The sequence below is a fragment of the Pagrus pagrus genome (genome assembly GCF_965226575.1).
Source record: "Pagrus pagrus genome assembly, chromosome: 5".
Taxonomy (NCBI): Eukaryota; Metazoa; Chordata; class Actinopteri; order Spariformes; family Sparidae; genus Pagrus; species Pagrus pagrus.
In genome coordinates this window covers 4,483,493-4,503,707 of record NC_140189.1, presented here as the reverse complement: position 1 = coordinate 4,503,707, position 20,215 = coordinate 4,483,493, and the positions used below count along the sequence as shown (strand labels likewise).

At 40.5% G+C, this 20,215-nt stretch overlaps 1 protein-coding gene across 1 annotated transcript in view; it reads left to right on the top strand.

Annotated features, from left to right (window-relative positions):
- Window positions 1–20,215, top strand: part of htr4 (5-hydroxytryptamine receptor 4) — a 175,458-nt gene that overhangs the window by 107,900 nt on the left and 47,343 nt on the right. The window contains exon 5 of the mRNA XM_084352815.1: window positions 17,944–18,097. Within this exon, the coding sequence (XP_084208941.1) occupies window positions 17,944–18,097 (154 nt within the window). The remainder of the gene's footprint in view (window positions 1–17,943; window positions 18,098–20,215) is intronic.

Genomic DNA, 20,215 nt, shown 5'->3' with positions numbered 1-20,215 from the left:
ACCAACTATAACTATGAAAGTCAGCTCAGTCATGGTCCGTATGACACGTACAGTACAAATGTGAACATATCGATATGATTTGCAGATACATAAAATGCTAACATTTATTCTCGCAACTGGGACGATTTTCAGGTGTTTTAACTCTATCAAAATATTCTGTATGTATAAATATTTTGATTGTTGTAAATGCAAGAAATGTCAAGTGTAAATCTGTAATACAAAAGTCACTGTAGATTTTACAGGATTGTTCAATGTTCTACTTATGATCTATCTCAACAGAATCACACCACCACACTGACACGAAATACCGTTCATCTGCAGGGTTACACTGGACAAGTGTGAGGCCTTGACACACATCTGTGTGTGGCACAGTGGTGTCACTGTTGTAATGGGTTAGGGAGGTGATTTAGTGAATCAATCAGACTTGATGTGTACTGTAGTTGTGTCAATGAGTTATCCCAGGTTAGAGGTCAGGATCTGCACTACATGAAGGCTTACAGTGTCAGTTCACCGGATTCACAAAAAATGTAGATGTAATTTCCTGCCTCCCCCTGGTGTTATCTTGTCTCGTCAATAGTTTTGGTTTTATTTTAAGAGGTTTGGAGACAGTTAGCAATACTGACATTTTGTAAGCAAACCCTGAAAACGATTTATTAGTAGAACACTGTCAAAATCTCCCAACGACATCTTCCTGCCACCACATAAAGTTGAGAAAAGGCTGAAACACACTGTGTATATGAGGGTCAGTCAAGGCAGAGTGCAATTTGATGTCACCTGATTTAAGCGGTGGCTCTCATTTTAAAGGTCCCATATTATACTGTTTTTCATCAATTTCACACAGCTGTCAGAGGTCCAACAACACTGTATTCGAAATGTATTGCCCCAAACCCATCCGTGGTCCTGAATTTCAGCTGTCTAAAAGAAGCTCAAGTGAGCTCTACTGAGAGCAGCTGTTTCTGTGTCTGCACCTTTAATGCTAATGAGCTCCGTCTGTCAGCGCCTGCCTTGCCTGCCACACGCCCCTCTCAGGGAGAGGATGCCGCTTACGCTAGCGGTAGCATGGGATTAGCCTGACACTAATGTTTACGGTGGATGTATTGCTATGGCTCGCCGAGATGCTGTCGTTCAACTGGTTGTATAAGCTTAACAAGCCAACACTCAGGAATTTGTGTGTTGTCCACCATTACATGAGAGACTCCCCACTCCCCAACACAACCACCCGGCTCCCATCCCCCACTGACCTGCAACAGGTAACGTCTAAAAACAGCTAGCGAAAGCTGTGTTTGTCTCCAACACAGTCTCCAAACTCTTGGACACTGTTCACATAGTCTCTGTCTCCAGTCTGCACGTTTCCAGACTTTTTACTGTGACAACCAAGCTCCCTCGTAATATTATTAACATTAAACTCACTTCAAACGCCGTTGCATAGCGGACCGAAGCGGAGCTAACTAGTTAGCCAATTTCAAGCTGACTTCACCATACTCGTAGGCAACTGTAAATACTATCAACACGTGGCGACACTTACCTGTGGCTCGGGTGCAGCTGCTGGGTCCCGTATGGTTGGGACTGATCCTTTTACGAGGGTCAGTGTCGAGGCAAAGCCAGCTTTGTACTGACCCTCGTTACTGAAGCAGTCTGATGTGAAGTGGTTAGCACACACAAACAGACTTACAGAAACCGTAGCCGGCACGTTGTCGTTAAAAATGAAACGCAACCACTGTCTCTTCTGTTCTTCTGTAGCTGGGACAGAATATAGGCACTTAGTTGATTTTTACAACCAACAACAGAGCAATTTGCGTGTCTAGCTCTGAGCGACGACATTGCGAAACACTGCTAGCTTACTGCTGGACACACCGAACTTCACCTCAGGGATGAACGCCCCCCTCTCGGATATCTCCGGGGAGAGGGGGGAGTGTTTTTGCGCTGAGGAGCCCGGCCTATGCAAATCACTCCTGTAGTTACGTTACAAAAGGAGCTGAATCTGAACAGCCTGTAGGAGCCCCGTTTTACCAGTGGGTGGGCTGCAGAGACCATGCAGGACTCGTTTGCTTTCCTCATTCTGGGAGTTGGTAGGCTCAGGGAGGACCAGTTTATATATGTGGAGACCAGAGAAAACCTGTTTTTCATAATATGGGACCTTTAAAGGATTTGATATTAACTCGGGAGAGGACTTCCAGACTGATAGCACAGATTGTGTGAAGAGGGAGACTGGATAAATTATTTTTTCTGCCTCTGCAGCCAGACTGATGGAATTCATTTCAACACAGAAGAAAAAAAACAAAAAACTCTTTGGCATTCACGGCACCCGACAAATTTCAGCACAGCAGCAGACGTAAACAAAACAGACAATTCAAACTGTGAGAGGGAGCACTTTAAAAGTTATTCACTCAGGCTCGCAAAAGGTCATACACATGCTGTTTATACAGTATAGGAGTGTAAATCATTCCTATTGAGAGGTCTTATTGTTTCACTTCTGCTGAGACACAAGGAAGCGAACTCACCCATCAGCCAGCCACAGTGTGCCTGTGGCAGCAAGCTTAGAGCACTAAGAGCTGTTTTCGTCCTGTATGATTGCTTCATGAAGTCTGTAAACACTGACAGGCCACAACTTTAGCATGTCAAAGTGAACAAGCTAGTTCCTTGTTTCTCTCACTCTCACAAAAACTAAGCCAAAATATCTAGAGTACGAGTGCTACCATGTTACGCTTGTGACATCATTAGGAGGCTGCAGAGTGGAGATGGGGTTGGGGCGCTGATATATGGACCCACCCATACACCCACTTGACTTTATTGCCTCAGGCCTCAGCTGTCAAATTATGATGTTTCAACCCTTTTTATAGCATCAAATAACAGATTAAAACTAAAGTTATGAGAAAAAACAACTCATGAACATACATCAGCATGGTCAGAATGACCTAAGATGTCAGAAACCACTTCTGCTAACATGGAAAGGGACGAGGAAGTGATCAAGATGCTTTGGCTTTTTTAGGGGGAGGTCTTTCACTAGATAGTGAAAGCAAAGATGGCGCCTATTCAGTCTGATGAGAATTGCTCGCCTGATGCCAAAAAAAGCAATAGTGTAATAATTAGTGTATGTCCTGCTGGCCCTGCCATAGACTTCACATTGTGATGACATCATAGATTTTTAAATTGCTTTTCTTGGCCTGAGACAGGTTTTACGAATATTAAACCTCCATGGATCAAAAATTCATTATAGAAAGTGTATTAAATGACCTTGTTAACAGTTTGAAGTGTCTGGTCAACAGTTTTATTGCATCTCTTATATGATAGTGGTCTATGGGGAAAATGTTCTTTGGGCCACAGGGGAATTTTTAGCTGCAGCAAAAGTGGCCACTGGGCACAACTGGAATCAAGCCTGAGCAACTTTGTTTATATACAGTCAGTGGTTTTGGAGGCTGTACCTATTAGTGTGCCTCAGCACTCTGACTGAATTAAATCAAGTTGTCATCACTTGTTAATTAGTTAGCTCACTTTCAACGGGTTAGCTTGGTGGCAGGTGAGCCTGCTAGCTCTGTCATCATGTTGCTCAGGTTAGGTTAGGGTGACTTTTTCAGCATGCAGTTTGCTAGCTTGGAGGCCTTTTGTTGTATCCTGTAGTGATGGGTTTCTGAAAGCAGTAACAGGCAGATAGTGGAAGGAAGGAGAATGCTGACTGAAAAAGGCGCCAAATGGCAAACAGTCTACGTCCCGTGAGTCAGACTATGGATCAAATGTGCATTTTTGCTTCTCTTGAGAATGTAGGAGCTTGCTACTCAGTAAACACACTGTGACTTGGTTGGAAAGTTTCTGTTTAGTGAGGGTGGCAGCCTGTGATGTGTGACCAGACAGGGCAAGCCTTATCATGCAGACAGCTGGATAAAACTTCAGCTAAACCTGACAATGCTCAGAGCGGAACAGGTGTGAGTGAAAGCCACAGTCTTATCACTGTTTTATTTTCACTTCTCAAGCTGATTTGTGCTCAGTGACTTTTCAAAATAGGCTCCAATATTAAGAGCCTGAAAAAAATGTAGGAAACTTTATTAATCACAAGTTTCTAAAAGTTGGAGCTCGTGAAAAAATTTATGAACTGAACATTTACACTGAATGTAATCGTGGGAAGTTTTAAAGTAAAACAACAGTGGAGGATGCTGAGAGGACATGTGCTGTGATCTTCTGATTTTCATGTAGTAATAATGTCTCCACAATAAGAGAAGGGGACGAACCGGAGGAATGCAGGGATATTTTTTAATGTAGACACTCAGGGAACCTCAAACACGAGAAAAATTTCCAAATTAGACGAACCAAAGATGCGAAGCTAAGCAGGATGAAGGAGGAAATGGGCTCTTCATTCAATTATCTGGCCGGAGGAGCTTCTATACGTACAGCTGCCTCCGCATCCTGGAACTTCCATTTCTAATTTATTGTGAGGCAATAACCCTTAATTACCCCCAAGTGCCCCCTGTCCCTGGTAAATCATATCACATTGACTGCAACTCCCTCCTACACTTACTGTAATTGCCTCCTTCTTTTGTTGTTGATTTTGAGGTTTCTTTTGAAAACAATGTTGATGTTGTTGATAATTTTCCCTTTTTCAACTGCATTCAGGAGATTAAAGTATTTGTACTTTTGATTTATGGTCTTATACTGTAAAAAAAAGTTCCTGGTATGATACCCAGTATCACAGCCTGCATCAGTGTCGGTTGCAGTGTACTGAACCAACTGTACACTTGCAGCTTTGTTAGGTTTAGCCAAGAAAACTATGTGGTTAGGTTTAGGAAAACATTGTGGTTTGACTTCAAATGATAACTCTGGTACGCTGCAGCATGCACGTTCTATGAGAGTCACTGGCAATTGACCTATTCAATCCTTATGGTATGAGGATGGGTTGATTGGGTCTCAATATCTTGAAAGCCTTTTACTAAACAATCAAAATAGATGATAGGGTGGATACAAATGCTAAATAAAAATGCCACAATTGATACATCTGAAGAAAACACAATGCATAATAGAACTTGTTTTAAAGTTTATTGCGCAATGTTTCTATCCTCATGAATAAAAAAATAAATAAATTAAAGTATTATCAATATCTTTCGAAGATGCAAGCTAATTACCAATTAACATGGTGGTCTGGTGGTGTCATATATAATTAAAAGTGCTCCTAAGCTATGATAAAATGTAATTATCTTAAGAACATGACCAAACCAACAACATCTGCATCAGCAACTCAGTGTTTTACTTTAATGTAATGTAAGCCATGTTTGTGGTTGTATTAAAAGTGACAGACAGACAGACAGAGAGCCTGAAAGCTGGTTCTTATGTAAAACTGCAGGATAAGACCAAGAATTAATGAAACTGTCACTCACTCAGTTATGGCAAAATGAGAGAGAGAGTCTGAAGTTCCATAGAAAGCCCAGATTAACTGTGTGTGTGTGTGTGTGTGTGTGTGTGTGTGTATACAGTACAGTGTGTGTGTGTGTGTGCTGCTGGATATTTTAAATACTCAACAAACACATAAAAACACTCACACTGTGCAGAACAACAGAAACAAAAGGCACCACAGATTAAAACAACCGCTGACAGATTTAACAATGGATTCGTCAGTAATCCTCCTTCATTACCATAACTTGGAACCAGAACTACTTTTTGTGTTTAGGAGTTCATCTGCCTGGGTGAGATAACCATAATCGCTGCGACACACAAACAAAGAATTATGGATTTAGGATACAGAGAAAAACAGAGAGCTTACTTTCATACAAAAACATTTTTCAACCTTTTTTAACCAGGGAACATTCGCCAACATTCATTGTTGGCCGTTGAGCTTACAATGACTTTCTTACCCTTAAAGGTCCAGTGATTTGTCTGTTTTAGCCCATTGAGTTATATGATCCATCACAATGAATAATAAAGGTCCAGTGGTCCTTTATAGGAAAAGCTCACATAAAAATTTTAGGCATTATCTACTCAACCCCGCATATGGATGGAAAGTTGGGTGAAGTTTCATAGTTGGCATTGCAGCATTCTCCTAAACTACTGAAGTAGCTGGGGTTTTGGTTTAAAACGTAAAAAACTAACCAAAAATACGTTTTTTACACCCTTGACGTGTGGTTGAGTTTGTGCACCCACTCAGTTTTGATGGGTTGCGCGCTAACACTTTTAGCTTAGCACCTACACAAGTTTTTGCCTTAATAAAAGGGTGTAAATTACGTCTTTTCAAATCAATTTTGGATCTCGGAGTTTCTGGAAACTTGGATTATGCTTCGTGAGCTGTGCGGAGCCATTTTATTTTTTCATTGGTTGGATCTTTTTTTTTTACATATCAAAACAAGTCCCCAGCTGCTTCAGTTGTTTGGGAGAATGCTGCAACGCTCTTTTGCTGTGAAGCTCCAGAAAGTTTGGTGGACTACAAAACTTCACCTGACTTTCAGTCACCATGGGGGTGGGGTGATAATGACTGTTTTTAATTTTGGGTCAACTTTTTACTCCACTCAATATGACATTCACAGGCTTTAATAAATCTGACTTTGTTCCTGATAGATAATATCTTACTTCCTTACTGCAAAGAGTGCAGCCCTGTACTGCATTATTAAGTGATTGATGTTCAGTTCTAAAATGAAATATTGATTTTTTTATTGGTCTGATAGACATGCAGAAGATTTAAAGTTGATTTTTCAACCTTGAGTTTTGTTTACACTTCTTTCTCTCAATCTCCAATAAGTAATCAACTGCAGGGATCGGCCAACCTCTATGTCACCTTAGTGCCGAGACCCAGGGAGTAAAAAGCATATCATCATTTCTATCAACTCAAAGCCTAACTTCTCTGGAATATGATGACAGGAGAACATGGTTTAAACTGGAAGTGGTGAATGACAGGGACATGTCCAACCCAGTCCCCAGTGGGAATTCACCCATGTTGACTTTGTGCAACTCTGGCCAATTTCAAGAGATTGATACAGCACTGAAATTAATGGGATGGAAACAAGCCAATGGTTGCCAGTAGGAAAAATATATCCAAAAAATCTCAAACTGTGTAGTGTCAGCAAATTTGTACAGTACACATGATTGATCGTTAAAGGAGCTTAAACCTGGTTCTGTGGCTGAGCCCCTTGAGGCAGAAGCTCTCAGGCTGTTCATGGCTCATGTTCAGGCTGTGGTTGGGTTTTAGTTCTGCCAATCATAGTGGAAGAGCCTTGAGAGACAGCTCTGTCCCAGGGGCCAAACTCGGAGCAAAACACGCTAATTAGAGTGACGAGGTTGCCCGATAGGAACAACAGGGGTTAAACAACGAGGGTGAGGACACCTTTACCACAGGGAGGCTAACAGGCACCCCAGATAATCTTGAGATTAGGGCCCTGCAACCATGTAAGGGTGCAAACAGTTTTGTGTCAGAAACTGTCCACTGAGGATTGTTGTTTACATGATCTTGTAAAGTAAAAACCATTATAGTTAGAGCCTTCATTCGTTTTACCCTGGAATGCACAGACTTATGTCTCCAACTTCTTTATGTTTGGTGCATGATGATGTCACAAAGGGGCAGTGGCGCCAGTGGATTGCCCAGAAAATTGTCAGAGGATTCATTCTTTATGTAGCAGGAAGCTAAGACTCTTGTTACGTCACATGTAATGTAATGTGTGGTACAGTCGAGTTCAGGCTGTCGCAATAGTACTTAGCAGTTTAGTTTATTTGATTGAGTGGAATTTCTTCTTTGCTGGCAGTGCACTCACTAAACACTAAAGATTTAGCGTCCCATTCACAAAAAAAGCAGCTGCGTAAGCCTTCAACAGCAAACAGAAATATATTAACTGTGGCTGCAGAGGTCAGCAGAATCAGGCGACTTAGATGGCACATAATATGAAGAGGAGAGGAAGAGAGAGGGACAAACAGAGATGAACAGTTACAATACTGATGTTGTGTACCGTTTCCGCAGCCATGTGTTTCTTGGATTTCCTTTCTAGAAAATAATAAATCTTAGATGAACCTTTCATCAGCATCTAGAAAACCTTTATGAAGATGTTCCTCAAGGATGCCTCCTGAGCTACACCTTTGTTGCAATCTGCAAATTCATTCCCCTGAACCGCCAACATGAAAAGACTCTTTTAGGCTCCATGTGGTTCCTTCATGTGTTCAATTTTTTGTGTCTGCGGTTGCTGGCAGCCTTGAGGTTAGAGAAGCTGTACAGACGACACAAAAGTTTGACAGGAAGTCAAGTGTCGGAAAATGCTTTAATCTTTGCAGAACAGTCAAGTTAATCTTTTTTGGCCAAAGTAAGATTAAATAGTTGAAATGAAAGCAGAATCAGAATTAAAGGTTTGGGGCTTGTTTTAAAAAGTCTGTCACTCTGCTGTAGTTCGAAGCCTTGGCCCCCAGACAGCTTTTGGCATTTTCCGTTCTGGCTGCTGATGGGCTCTGGTTCAAGTGGACGGGGAAAAGGCTCGACCTCTTCTGCTGTCTGTGCTCTGAAGAAAAAACTATAAACAGCACATGCAGAAAGACCAAGCTTGCATTCAAATATCACACACATCTCTAACTGTCCTTAAAGACAAGGTTTGATTGAGAACAGGCATTGCCAGGTGATTTTTAAAGTCATAGATGTTATAAAGCGCAAGAGTGGGGTTATTATCCAACCAGAGTAGATCTATTTATGGTCCCACTAAGAAACTGGCAGGTGATTGGGCAAACCATCTGCCTATCACCGTCTATCGTGGGCTAACTTCAACCAATCAGATCAACAGTAGAAGCAGTAACAGCGCTACACCAGTGGAGTGAGTGCAGCTCTTACCAAAGTCAGTCAAGAAAGAAGAGCGGAAAAATCTTTTCCATCATGAAAAGCCTTCAGTGCTGTTGCTTTTCGATTTCAATCTGCCAATAGTTCCTCAGTAGGACGCTGATTGGTCCGTACCACTGTGGTTCGACCGCAAGTGCAGAGCTTGAAGCTTGGCCAGTCACAAGCTCATCATCTTACGATCTCGCAAATCTAGCAACCTCGCAAACTTCTCTCTCAAGCTTTCCTTTTTTTCATTCTCCACCCTACTCTGTCTTTTAACGTGTACGACCAAGTGGAATACCATGAATGTCTTTAAGGAGAGATTGTCAAACAGTTTGAGCTGTTATCTCTCTATTTGTTTGACTCATGACATCTGAAACCTTTCGCAATGCAAAGCAGTTTGTTTGCAGCATACTGAAACTGCCAATTAACACAGATTAAGAAGAATTGTTAATCTCTATAAACCCCTAACAGCCTGCTTCAGTGAAGTTTAAGGTGGAGCTCAATATGCTTCATTTAGAGACAGTATTCACATTAATTTCTCACAAAATATGAAAATACCCCCCTCTGAAAACACATCTTCTTTGTGTACCACCTTGTTTGGAACAATGGATAAGAGTCATGCTGTATTCTGCAAAATTCAACATTATCACCTCATCTTTCTACTGTTTCAAAAGCCACAAATATCCCACTGAATTTTTATTAAATTACCCTCAATGACAGTGGGAGACACTGTTATTCTTTACACCAACAAATCAATATCTTGTTCATTTTAAGATTCATATTTTTTTTTACAATCAATCAATAACACCACTGAGAGGATAATTAGATTTGGTGAGAATGTTCTGGACTGATTTATGACACAACATTTAAATAAAGTACTGCTCTTACAACAAAAACACATCAACATTTTCAGATATTCTAGTGACAACTGAGTGAAAGGCTGATGGAAAAATCCCTTCCTACATGTTTACAGAGAAACTAAGGACAGCTGTGGATGTCATTTGTAGCTTCCAGCCTCCTGAATAAAACAGATTTTCTGGGAAGGGAACAAAACAAGACAATAGGAACAAAAAAAACCCAACATATTTCCAAGTATATTATGAATCTCTGACAGCAAGCATCTGTTCGCTCGAAGAGAAAGAACATAAACACAGAAGGAAACAATGAGAAACCTGAACATAAAAGTACACAAAAACAAAATGACAAAAATCTCTGGCACATTTCGTAATCCGAATAAATACTGTCATCTGTAATTTTACCGTTTTATTTATTTTTTACGGCTGTCAAACACTGTTGCTGATTTCAATATGTAGAAAGTACCTCCTGACCCAAAAATGAATGCTCGGTTGAGCTGTTGATGGAGTGTTACAAAAACACAACATGGCATCAGCCTGCACTGGGTCACATAAGGTCTGTCATGTTTGTGGTGGTGGCAGCCATCTTCTTCCTTCAGAGCAGCAAAGTGAGGATTTTAATCATTTTGACTTGATCAGCTGTTGAGGAAACTCAGCCAGGGATCTTATCTTGTCTGCTTATTTACACATTTCACTTAAATATCTTGTCTTCTTTTAATTTGATTTTTCTCCTTATCAGTAACATGTCTTCTCAGGTGCATCGTGGCGAGATATTCCCTGAGTAGAAGTCAATTACATCACATGGATTTTGAGTTTTTTCTTCATATACATACACTGAGGGAGCTACAGTACTTTGGGTGCAGTGTCTTGCCCAAGGACACTTTGACATTGAACCCCCATCCTTGTCATATATGGATAAGACATTGAATCCTTCAAAAGGAGTGTTATGCTTACCATTATGAATGTATTAGTATCACTAATAGAATTTTAGATAAGTAGTCCATGATGACCTGTGAAGGATTCAGGACTCAAAGTTTAGGACTTGGACTTAAAGATATATTATAAAACATTTCTGAATTAAAATGTTTAAAAAACAACCTTTCTTGTATATCTTGTTGAGTTGTGTACTTACATCAACCCAAATGTTTCCGACAATGTTCAAACCACATAAATCCACAGTTTCACTTGGTTGCCTGTTGCTAAGACTTCTGGGAAAGAGTCAGAGAGTGAGGAAGGAAGTCTGTGAACGAGACCAAACTTCAACAACATTACCTCGTCACTAAACATTTATGCCCTAGTCACTTCAGACAGATTTTCATCAGCAATGGAATTGTTAAATGGTGTGTTCACTGGCAGCATAGCAAATTTCACGAAACAGGCGGCTTACTTCAGTTTGCATTAACCGTAAGCTAGCGAGTCTGTGTCTGTGTGTTTCAATTCAGGTTCTCTGTCTTCTTTCCCCCCTCTCTTCTCTGCAACATTACATTCATTACTGTAAGTCATGTACATTTCCCCTCCAGCTCCAGTCAGCAAGTCAACATTACAGAATATAAACACCTGAAAATTGAGGTCACCTCCGCAGATCACTGCTGCAGTCAGTGAAGATAAATCCCAAAAGTTAAAAAGTAATCTCTGAGCTCTCCTCCTGTCGATTAACAGCTGTGGACCAGAACAGAATCCGATGTGTCTCCTGGTGTTTATTCCTCCAGAAGGTCTGGCCTCCAGAGTTGGCCCACTCAGAGCAGCTGAGCAGCGGCTCAGACACCTGATGTCTATTGCGTTTTAGCAGCGCTCGCAATCACTGTCTCACAAATATAAGAAATAAATGTAAAAATACACTTCAGGTTTTGTTTATGTGCAAGTGAAATTTGAGGCCATTTGTTCTGTCAGATGTGTTTAGACATATTGTTAGACTCGTCCTGGATCCTTCATTCGAATTCTGACAGGAGGCTTTCATCCTGGCCCACTTTTTGACTTGTGTGTCTGTGTGTCATTGCAGCAAAACCAGGTGTTACTAATCACAATAAACAGGGCCCTTTGGATTCAAGTGTTGCAGTAAGCCATGACTGTGTGACATGAGCCCGCATGAGCGATATCACGACCTTGAAATCGAAGCAGCTTTGTAGAGTTCAGCCATCACAGACCTCTGCTTTTCCTGCTGTGATATGTCAAAATGTCTGCTGTGAGAGAGACTTACCTTTTTCCTCCATTGAGTCTCGGCTTCTTGTAGCTTTCTGCCTGACAGACCTTGAAGCCGGTTAGAGGTCAAAAGAAAAACACTGAAACACCAAACTGAAAAAGAGAAGCTGAAAGCAGAAGAAAAGATGCATCTTGAAACGTCACTCTCCTAGTGCTCGGAAAAAGAAACATCTGTTGCCTCCGTTGTATTTCTTGCTATAGGAATTTGGCGGAAAGACAACACGAGCTTGTGGATGTGACAGAGAAAGTGAAAGAAAAGAGATGGATAGTGAGAGAAAAGGAGGGGAAATGGAGAAGAAAACAGAGAGAACATAGAACATTAAGTGAACAGCTGCAGGATGAAGCTTCTCATTCAACCACGATAAAACTGAAGATGCTGAAAAGGGCGGAATGGAAATGAATTAAGACTAAAAATACCAGAACCGCCAGGAGGAGGATGCTCCAACACAAAGGCTTTCAGTGAATTGGCTAACGTTTAGCCTGAGACAGAAACACAGGAAAACTGAGAGCGACATGTAGTGACATAATAGGTCGAGAAATAAAGAGACAGAGACGAGTTTAAATATCATTTCATGGTCGAATATTTGGAGCCAGAGATATTGATATTGATTATTACATAGTTCCTGTTGCCGAATCAAATTATTCTTGAATGAATTTTGTATAACCTGTTGTTAATAAATACAAAATATACAAGCACACATTGCAACGACCCTTTTTAAAGGTGCAATATGTTAGAATATTCGTTTAAAAGATTCAGAAGTTTCTAAAAAAGTATAAATTATGAACAATGTGTGAAGAAAAAACAGCTTTGACGTTATTTTCCAAGACATCTAAACATGCTAACCAAATAGCCTCTAGCCACTTTGGGCCTCAAGAGATGATAGTCCAAACAGCACCAACAGCTTTTTTTGTTATTTTCAAAACATTTTTTTGAAAATAAAAAAATGTTTTTTTCAAAATAATATTTTTTTCAAAATAACAAATTTTGTTCAATTTCATGCTTAAACTTTCAATCCAAAGCAATGCTGTTACTGACTTTTAAATAACTTTCTTTGAAGTCAAGGCTGGATTTAAAAACCAGAGAAGTGGATACCTGCTCCCGCGCTTCAAAATTATAATATTCATTGCTTGTCAATTGGTTTTGGTTTAATTTATAAATCAATTTTAAATGTTGCACAACTTAAGGGGAGACATCACAGGTGAAAACATTCTTTTTGATGAGAGAATTGTTCAGAAAACATTGACAAGTTCAGATTTTTTGTCCTGGAGATTTACCAAAAGTATTGCATATTGAATTAGAAAAGCCCATGTGCGTATTTAAACATAAAATATCATCAATGTTAGATATCATTGGACATTATTTTACATGTAAACTAGCGGTAGATTTGTGTGTGTTGTGTTTGCAGGTTTTGCAGGATGAATAGTGCTGTGACATTACTGTCTCATAAATGATTGTGTTAAAGAAGAGAAGAGTTCTGTAAATAGACCAACAAAGGACAAGAAGAGGAGATGAGATGAGAGTCACTAGGGAGTAAAAAATAAATGACAGCGATTATGTAAAGGGCTCATTCTCTCACTCAGAGAGAACACAGTGCATGTAGCATAGAGAGGAAACAGAATGAATGGACTGAAGGTGGGCTGAGTGACTGTAAAGAGACAACAGACTGAAGACAGTGAAGCAGAGTCATCCAACCCGAGGGAAGAGGACACACTGGGCCTCACAGGAAATGCCTTTTAGAAAACCTTCAGACAACCTCTTACATGATGAAAGCTATTGTACTTGATTGCTTTCTGCTTTGATACGGTGCCTGTATCAATTCTGCATTTTATTCCAGATGTCTCCTTTTTCATGTCATGAGCCATCTCTCATATTTTTTGCCACCAACCTGCCAATAATGATTAAATTTCACTGAAGACAGTCTGCAGATGCTGAAGACTGACAAGACGGGGCAGTACTGTTGAGTCACTGTAATTAAGTATTTGACACAATCCCCTTCTGGCCCTGTTTCTTCAGGCTGTAGTTTTTAATTCTTATCACCCAGAGTGGTGCTGCTCCTCTGTGCTGCATTTGATTGCATCCACCCGTCACTCCAGGTGGATTTAAATCAGTCTGATCAGCTGGACTACAGAAACCTCATCACCAACAGGACTGTGATGTCGTGCTCTTGTGTGTTTATAAAGAAACATTTATAGAACATCTCTTCTTGTACCACAAATAACTGAACACAAAATGAACAAAGACATGACATTGAAGTCATCAGGTCTCAAGTCATTGCAAGTCATCAATACAGTGACTTGGGTCGACCTGAGTTCAAGTCAGAATAACTCGAGTCCACATCTCTCTGCACAAATATAAGTTATGTTACTTAGTGTGTTTTGTATTTATAACAGTCCAAACGTCCTAATATGTCAGCAAGCTTTATTTTGAAAGTCTTACCAGACTGCCTGTGTATTATTGTGATTTGCAGGTGCAAACCTGACGTTCGAGAGGTAGGTACTGTAGAGCATCATAGTTTGAAACGTAAGGCCACTGACCAAGCTGCCATATTTGACGAGTTGGGAAGGAGAGTGCGTTGACCCGCAGCAGCGTGTGAACGTGGAATGCAGCAGCATTCTTTGGGTTTGGCTGTTTTCAGAAACCAGCTTCCATCTAAATAAGGTCTGATTAAAAATGTCAGACATAAACAGAGAAATGTTTTGTAGATCAAAAGGAAACGGGGACCATTAAGAAACATCCTGCCATTCACCCGAGCCGCGTCTGCTTCTAATCTGCAGGTTCATGTGTGTGTGAGTGTGTGCATGTGTGAACGTGTGAGTGTGTACCTTTGTGCATCTCTGCATACTATCGCTTCTTTGTACAGATTCAAACATCTGGGGGCGTGCATGCATACTGTGCCTGTGTGTGTTTTTGTATTGGGACAAAGGAAGAATTCAGACTTGCGCTGCAGACTCTGGGGGGTTGTCTCAGTCAGACCTCCACTTCCACACTTAAAGAATCCATTAGCAACCTTTTCAACACGACTATTTTGGCAATTCAAATAAAAGAGGGTCTCTTGACCTTTATTGAATGCCACAGCATATGCAGACCACACACAGTATACACAGCCTCTCCAAATTACTGATGGCTGTGAAATGCCACGCACCGTCAGCAGGTAATGAGGTAGGAGCCGGCAGGGGAGGCTGCAAAATATCAACAGTGAGTGACGATGGGATAAACTGGATTAGCTTTAATACTGCTGCTGCAGAGCACAGTGTTCAGTTAACCTTCCGAGGGAAAGCAAAGGTTATAAAAATGTGTATGTTCAGCTGCCGTGGGGAGGATGAGCTTGGGACTCAGACATTCAGAGAAAAGCTGCAACTTCAAAATCGATTATCATATAATTAAACTTTAAATGATTAAACATCATTCTTGTGATTAATCAAGTAAACATTCAAAGCTCCATTAATCATGTGCCTGTGGACTTTGGGACGGTTAACGTTTCTGCAAACCACAGTTACGTCCAAGGCTCCCATTTTTACTGAACAAGGCACATCATATAATCGCCGGAATAAAATTCATAAAAATGTCAATTCCAAGAATAGAAAGAATAAACTTTTTAAAAGAGATTAATATGTTTATTATTATTTGTTATTATTTTAACAAGTAAAGTCATGAAGACGGATGCAGTACACTCACACACTGTATATTCACACACAGCTCAGTGCAGCTCTGTGACCACATGTACACATATAGAAAATCATAAGCCAGCTGAAGTGTGACACAGATGCACACACACGATAAAAACGCACACATACACAAATACACACAGAAGCAGACTGGTACGAACACACACACACACACACACACAAACATAGACACATCAGGTTAGAGGGCAATGGAAGTCTGAGTGTCCCGGTTGGTCGACTTCATCTGTTTCCTATCATACTGGAACAGATCAGAGTTCTCCACATGCACACAAACACACACACATACACACACACAGTCATTGACCCTGCCAGGTAAATTGCAGGTGTAGAGGATTTGTTACACAAAGCAACGGAGCATCTGTCATTTGACCTTTCATGCGGATGGATTAATCCACATCTCCCTCATTTGTTATCCTCCTCTTCCTTTTTCTGTTTCTTGCCTTCCTTCACTCCTTCACTCCTTCTCTCTTCCTCTTTTCCTCTTCTCGCCTATCTCTTCTCCCCCTCTTTTTGCCCTCATCCCTTTCTCTACACTCATTCATAGTATTTCTCTGTCATCCGTGCGATTCCACTCATCCAGTTCAGCACCAGCGTCTCCTGAGCGATATCACTGCTCAACAGCAAGCTGTGAATTCCTGCTGCAGTGTCTGATATCATCTTTACACACACACACACACACACACACACACACACACACACACGCTGGCAACAAAGTCAGAGCGGATGTGTGGTGTTGAGTAAGTTACAAGTAAAGTGAGACAGATGTAGATACACAAAGAGAAATATGCATTAAAAAGTTTTCATTCCCTTTTTTTGTGAAGATAATCCTGTTGGACAGGATCACAGGATTTCATTCACTGACAAAGACAAAGGGTGTTAAAATCAAAGCTGCTCAGCTTTTTGGCATCGAAGAGAGAAAACATAGTGTTTGTTGAAAAAGAGAAGAAAGTGGATAATAGAAGAGACACATCCAGGTCAGACTGAGTGAAGCAAAGTGCAAAGTTATTTTCACAGCAAATAAATATAATTTGAGTATCAAACAATCACTTACAGGCTTAAAAAGTGTCCCTAAACTTTTGTAGTTTGTACAGACCAGATTCATCACATCACATGAACAAGGACTGGCAATTGATTGTTATTCCACATGTGAAATTGTCAATTTTCACATGTGAATTACACAAATTCATACCTTTTTTAGTTTTTACATGTGACCCAGCATTTTAAACGTGAAAATAAAAGAATGTCGAATGTGAAATTTTCCTCTTCACATTTAGCATGTGAACTGATATTTAAGCATGAAAAGACAATGATGTGCATGTGAACTGGACATTCTCACTTGTGATTTTCTTTTCCAACAAATGAATGAGAATTTCCACATGCAAAACAAAACATGGCAAATAAAATCACATGCTCCTTCACATGTGACTTCCATATTTTCATTCATGTTATCACGCAGTTGGCTATTTTCACATGTTGAAAGAAGATTAATCACATGTGAACCTGTCAATTTAAACATGTGATTGGCTTTTTTCAAATATGAATGAAAATTCCCATGTAAGAAATTCACATTTTTACAGTTCTTCATCAGGCTCTTGTCCATCTAATACAGTAACTGTCATTGGGGGACAAACTGAACATCCTGTCTCCAGCAGCAAAGAATAGCATTTTCAGACAGAGATGTGATGATGTCATGACAACTGTTTACCTCTGTTGTTCTTCATTTTCAGGTATCAGATAAGCTTCAGAAATTGGGAAATAAATAAGAAATGCAAGGTAGAACACAAGGGAGCTATTGTAAAGGGTGAAGATTAAAGGAGGGGGAGTAAAGAGAGGAGAATGAAGTTGAGACAGACAAGAGTGAGATGATGGCACAGGAAGAGATGTAATAGAAATGACAAAGAGAGGAAGGAATTAAAACTGAAGCGAGAAGAGAAGGAGACCCACGGGGAAAGTTAGGGAGACATTTTTGCAAATGTTCTAGCGCTTAATTATTCGTGGTTTGCATATTTTTTGCAAATGCTTTGGCAGGGAAAACCCTCTGGTCTTGCCAGAACAGCTCACAAAGGCGAGGCAAAAACAGAGGGACTGAGTTACATTTGAAAACACCGGCAATAAACAACTACTCCAGCTGTGTCCCTTTGTACGATCATTAAATTTGGCTCTAATTGTTGGCTGGTTGATTGTTTTTTAGTGATGTGTGGATTTAAATATCTGATGCTGTTCACTTACTGTGTGTTTGTGATAAAAATGTCCAAAAGCAAACATGGAAACAACAGAAAATTAAAGGGACTGAGAGGGGAACACAAATGCCTCTCAAATCATTGACTCAAAAGTTTTCTTTCATGTACAGATTTTCTTTTAGCTTTAACTTCTCTGATCCACAGCTTCTAATTTTTGACTTGTTTATATCTGACAGCCTTTCCCATGGTTTGTCTGCAGGTACTACGCCATCTGCTGCCAGCCTCTGGTCTACCGGAACAAAATGACACCGATGCGAGTTGCTCTGATGATCGGCGGCTGCTGGGTGATTCCCACCTTCATCTCCTTCCTGCCCATCATGCAGGGCTGGAACAGCATTGGCATCGACCACCTGGTGAGTACTGAAGTGTGTGTGCATGTTTGTGCATGTGTGTGTGTGTGTGTGTGTGTGTGTGTCAGGGGAAATCTCCTGAGGAGTTTGGGGATGGATGGAAATGGAATCAGAACTATTTGCATCTCCACAGGATATGCAAGTTTATGACTGCTGTTGAGTGGAAATGGAGTTGGCTGGAGGGAAGTAATAGAAGGACACAAAAATGACAAAACAAAAATTATTTTACATAAATATAAATTGGAGTCGACGTGCTCAGAAACTATTTATATCGGGCGGCGTTGTTTACAAGAATGAGGAAACTCTTCATGCATTGCTGTTGAAACAACATCAACATGTCAGACATGGAGACAGAAGGACAAGGCCACTGACACCACAGACACAGAGTCAAGCTGTTCATTTATTTCGGTCTGCAAAAGTAGTTTTTAAAAGTTTTTTTAATGGGTGAGTCATTTTTACGAGAGTCTTGTTTGTGCAGTGAGGTTTGTTTAAATAAGTTTCGAGCTAGAATTCAGAGAGAGGGACGGGGAGAAATTAGAACAGAGGCTCAGGATGGATGTGAGGGGGAACCAAGCTGGTTGAACGTGTGAGAAAGAAAAAAATAAGGGGTTAAAGGCTCATTTTTGACCTTGTAAAAGGCAACACAAGGTCTCATACATGGTGTTTCTGAAGCTTTAGCTGCAATTACAGTTCCTCAATTGCAATTCAGTCCAGCGATAAAGGTTTGTGAACTTGTTGGAACTTTATGAATCTGTCTTTACTTGACCTGCTTATAACTTTTATCAACAGTAAGAACTAGTGGCAAGAGGATCTATTTTTACAGCAAGAAACTTGAATAATGCTACTTTTTTCTTTCCGGTTTGAAAACAGCACCCCTGACAATAATGTCACATGTGAATTTTGCCTTTACACATGTGGAAATAACAATTTCACTTTTCACTCAAGTTTGATGGAAATCAATAACTAAAGACGATCATTGATGAATAAAACAACAAAGCGATGTAGAGAAGAAAGACGAGAGAGTCAGACAGAGGTGTGCAGACAAACACAAGCATGAGAGAGAGAGAGAGCATCCCCAGCCACTATTAACCTCGCTCGCCCCAGTCTGCCTTTATCCGAGCGCCAGCGAATGTTAGTTCTGAGCTGACTGTCAACAGGAGGACCGGCTGACTCATTTTTGGCAGCATTAGCAGTGAGACACACACAACATACACATTTTTTTCTTCCTCTTCTTCTAACACATACAGACTCACACACACATTCACAGAAGTTTGCAGCAGTCTAAAGTTAGTGCCGTGCAGCAGCGGGCGGCAGCGTCTCTCTTTGGGTCTAATTAGAGCTGATGAATATTCTGAGTGGCCAGTCAGTTCTGGCACAAACTGCAGCTCTGCAAACTCGACAAAACAACCAGAACTCAGGTGGCGCTGAACACACAACTCACCGTCAATTTTTAATGGTTCCGGTTGTTTTTGTTTTTATGGCCCTGTGGAACAAATGTTACCTCACATTTTGAAGTTAGAAGTGGCCACCATGATGATTTTTTGCCAAAAATAGATTTTAAGCAGTGGAAAGTAACAAAGAACTGTTCTGTGCTTTACTTGTTTATTTCCATTTTCTGCTATTAGTCTTCTCCACTACACTTCAGAGGCCAAGATTGTACTTTTTACTCTGCTGCATTTAATTAACAGCTTAAGTTACATTTATTTGGTGTAGGTGAAGTAACTTAACTACGTCAGTAAGTTCAAATAAGTCACTGTTGACTTTCGCTTTCATGCCGAACATGAACATGGTCTCATGGGTGAAAGTCCTGTGCCTGTGTGACCAAACAGCCCATTTCCCAGGATTTAATGTTAGCATATAACGTTTCCGCAAACCACAGATATCTCCAAGGTTGTACTCAATGTGGCATATCACATGACATTATATGCTTATTAGTGGACTTTCACATCAGGAGGTGGAGGAGAAGAAGGTGGCGTTTTTACAAGCTACAAGGCTGCCATACGGCCGACCGCAGTTTGAGTCTGTGGGGATGTTTCGGACCATTGCCATGTTGTTTTTGTGGTGATCAAAACAGGTATTCTGAGCCAAACCAGGATGTTTTCCTGACCCTAACCAAGTGGT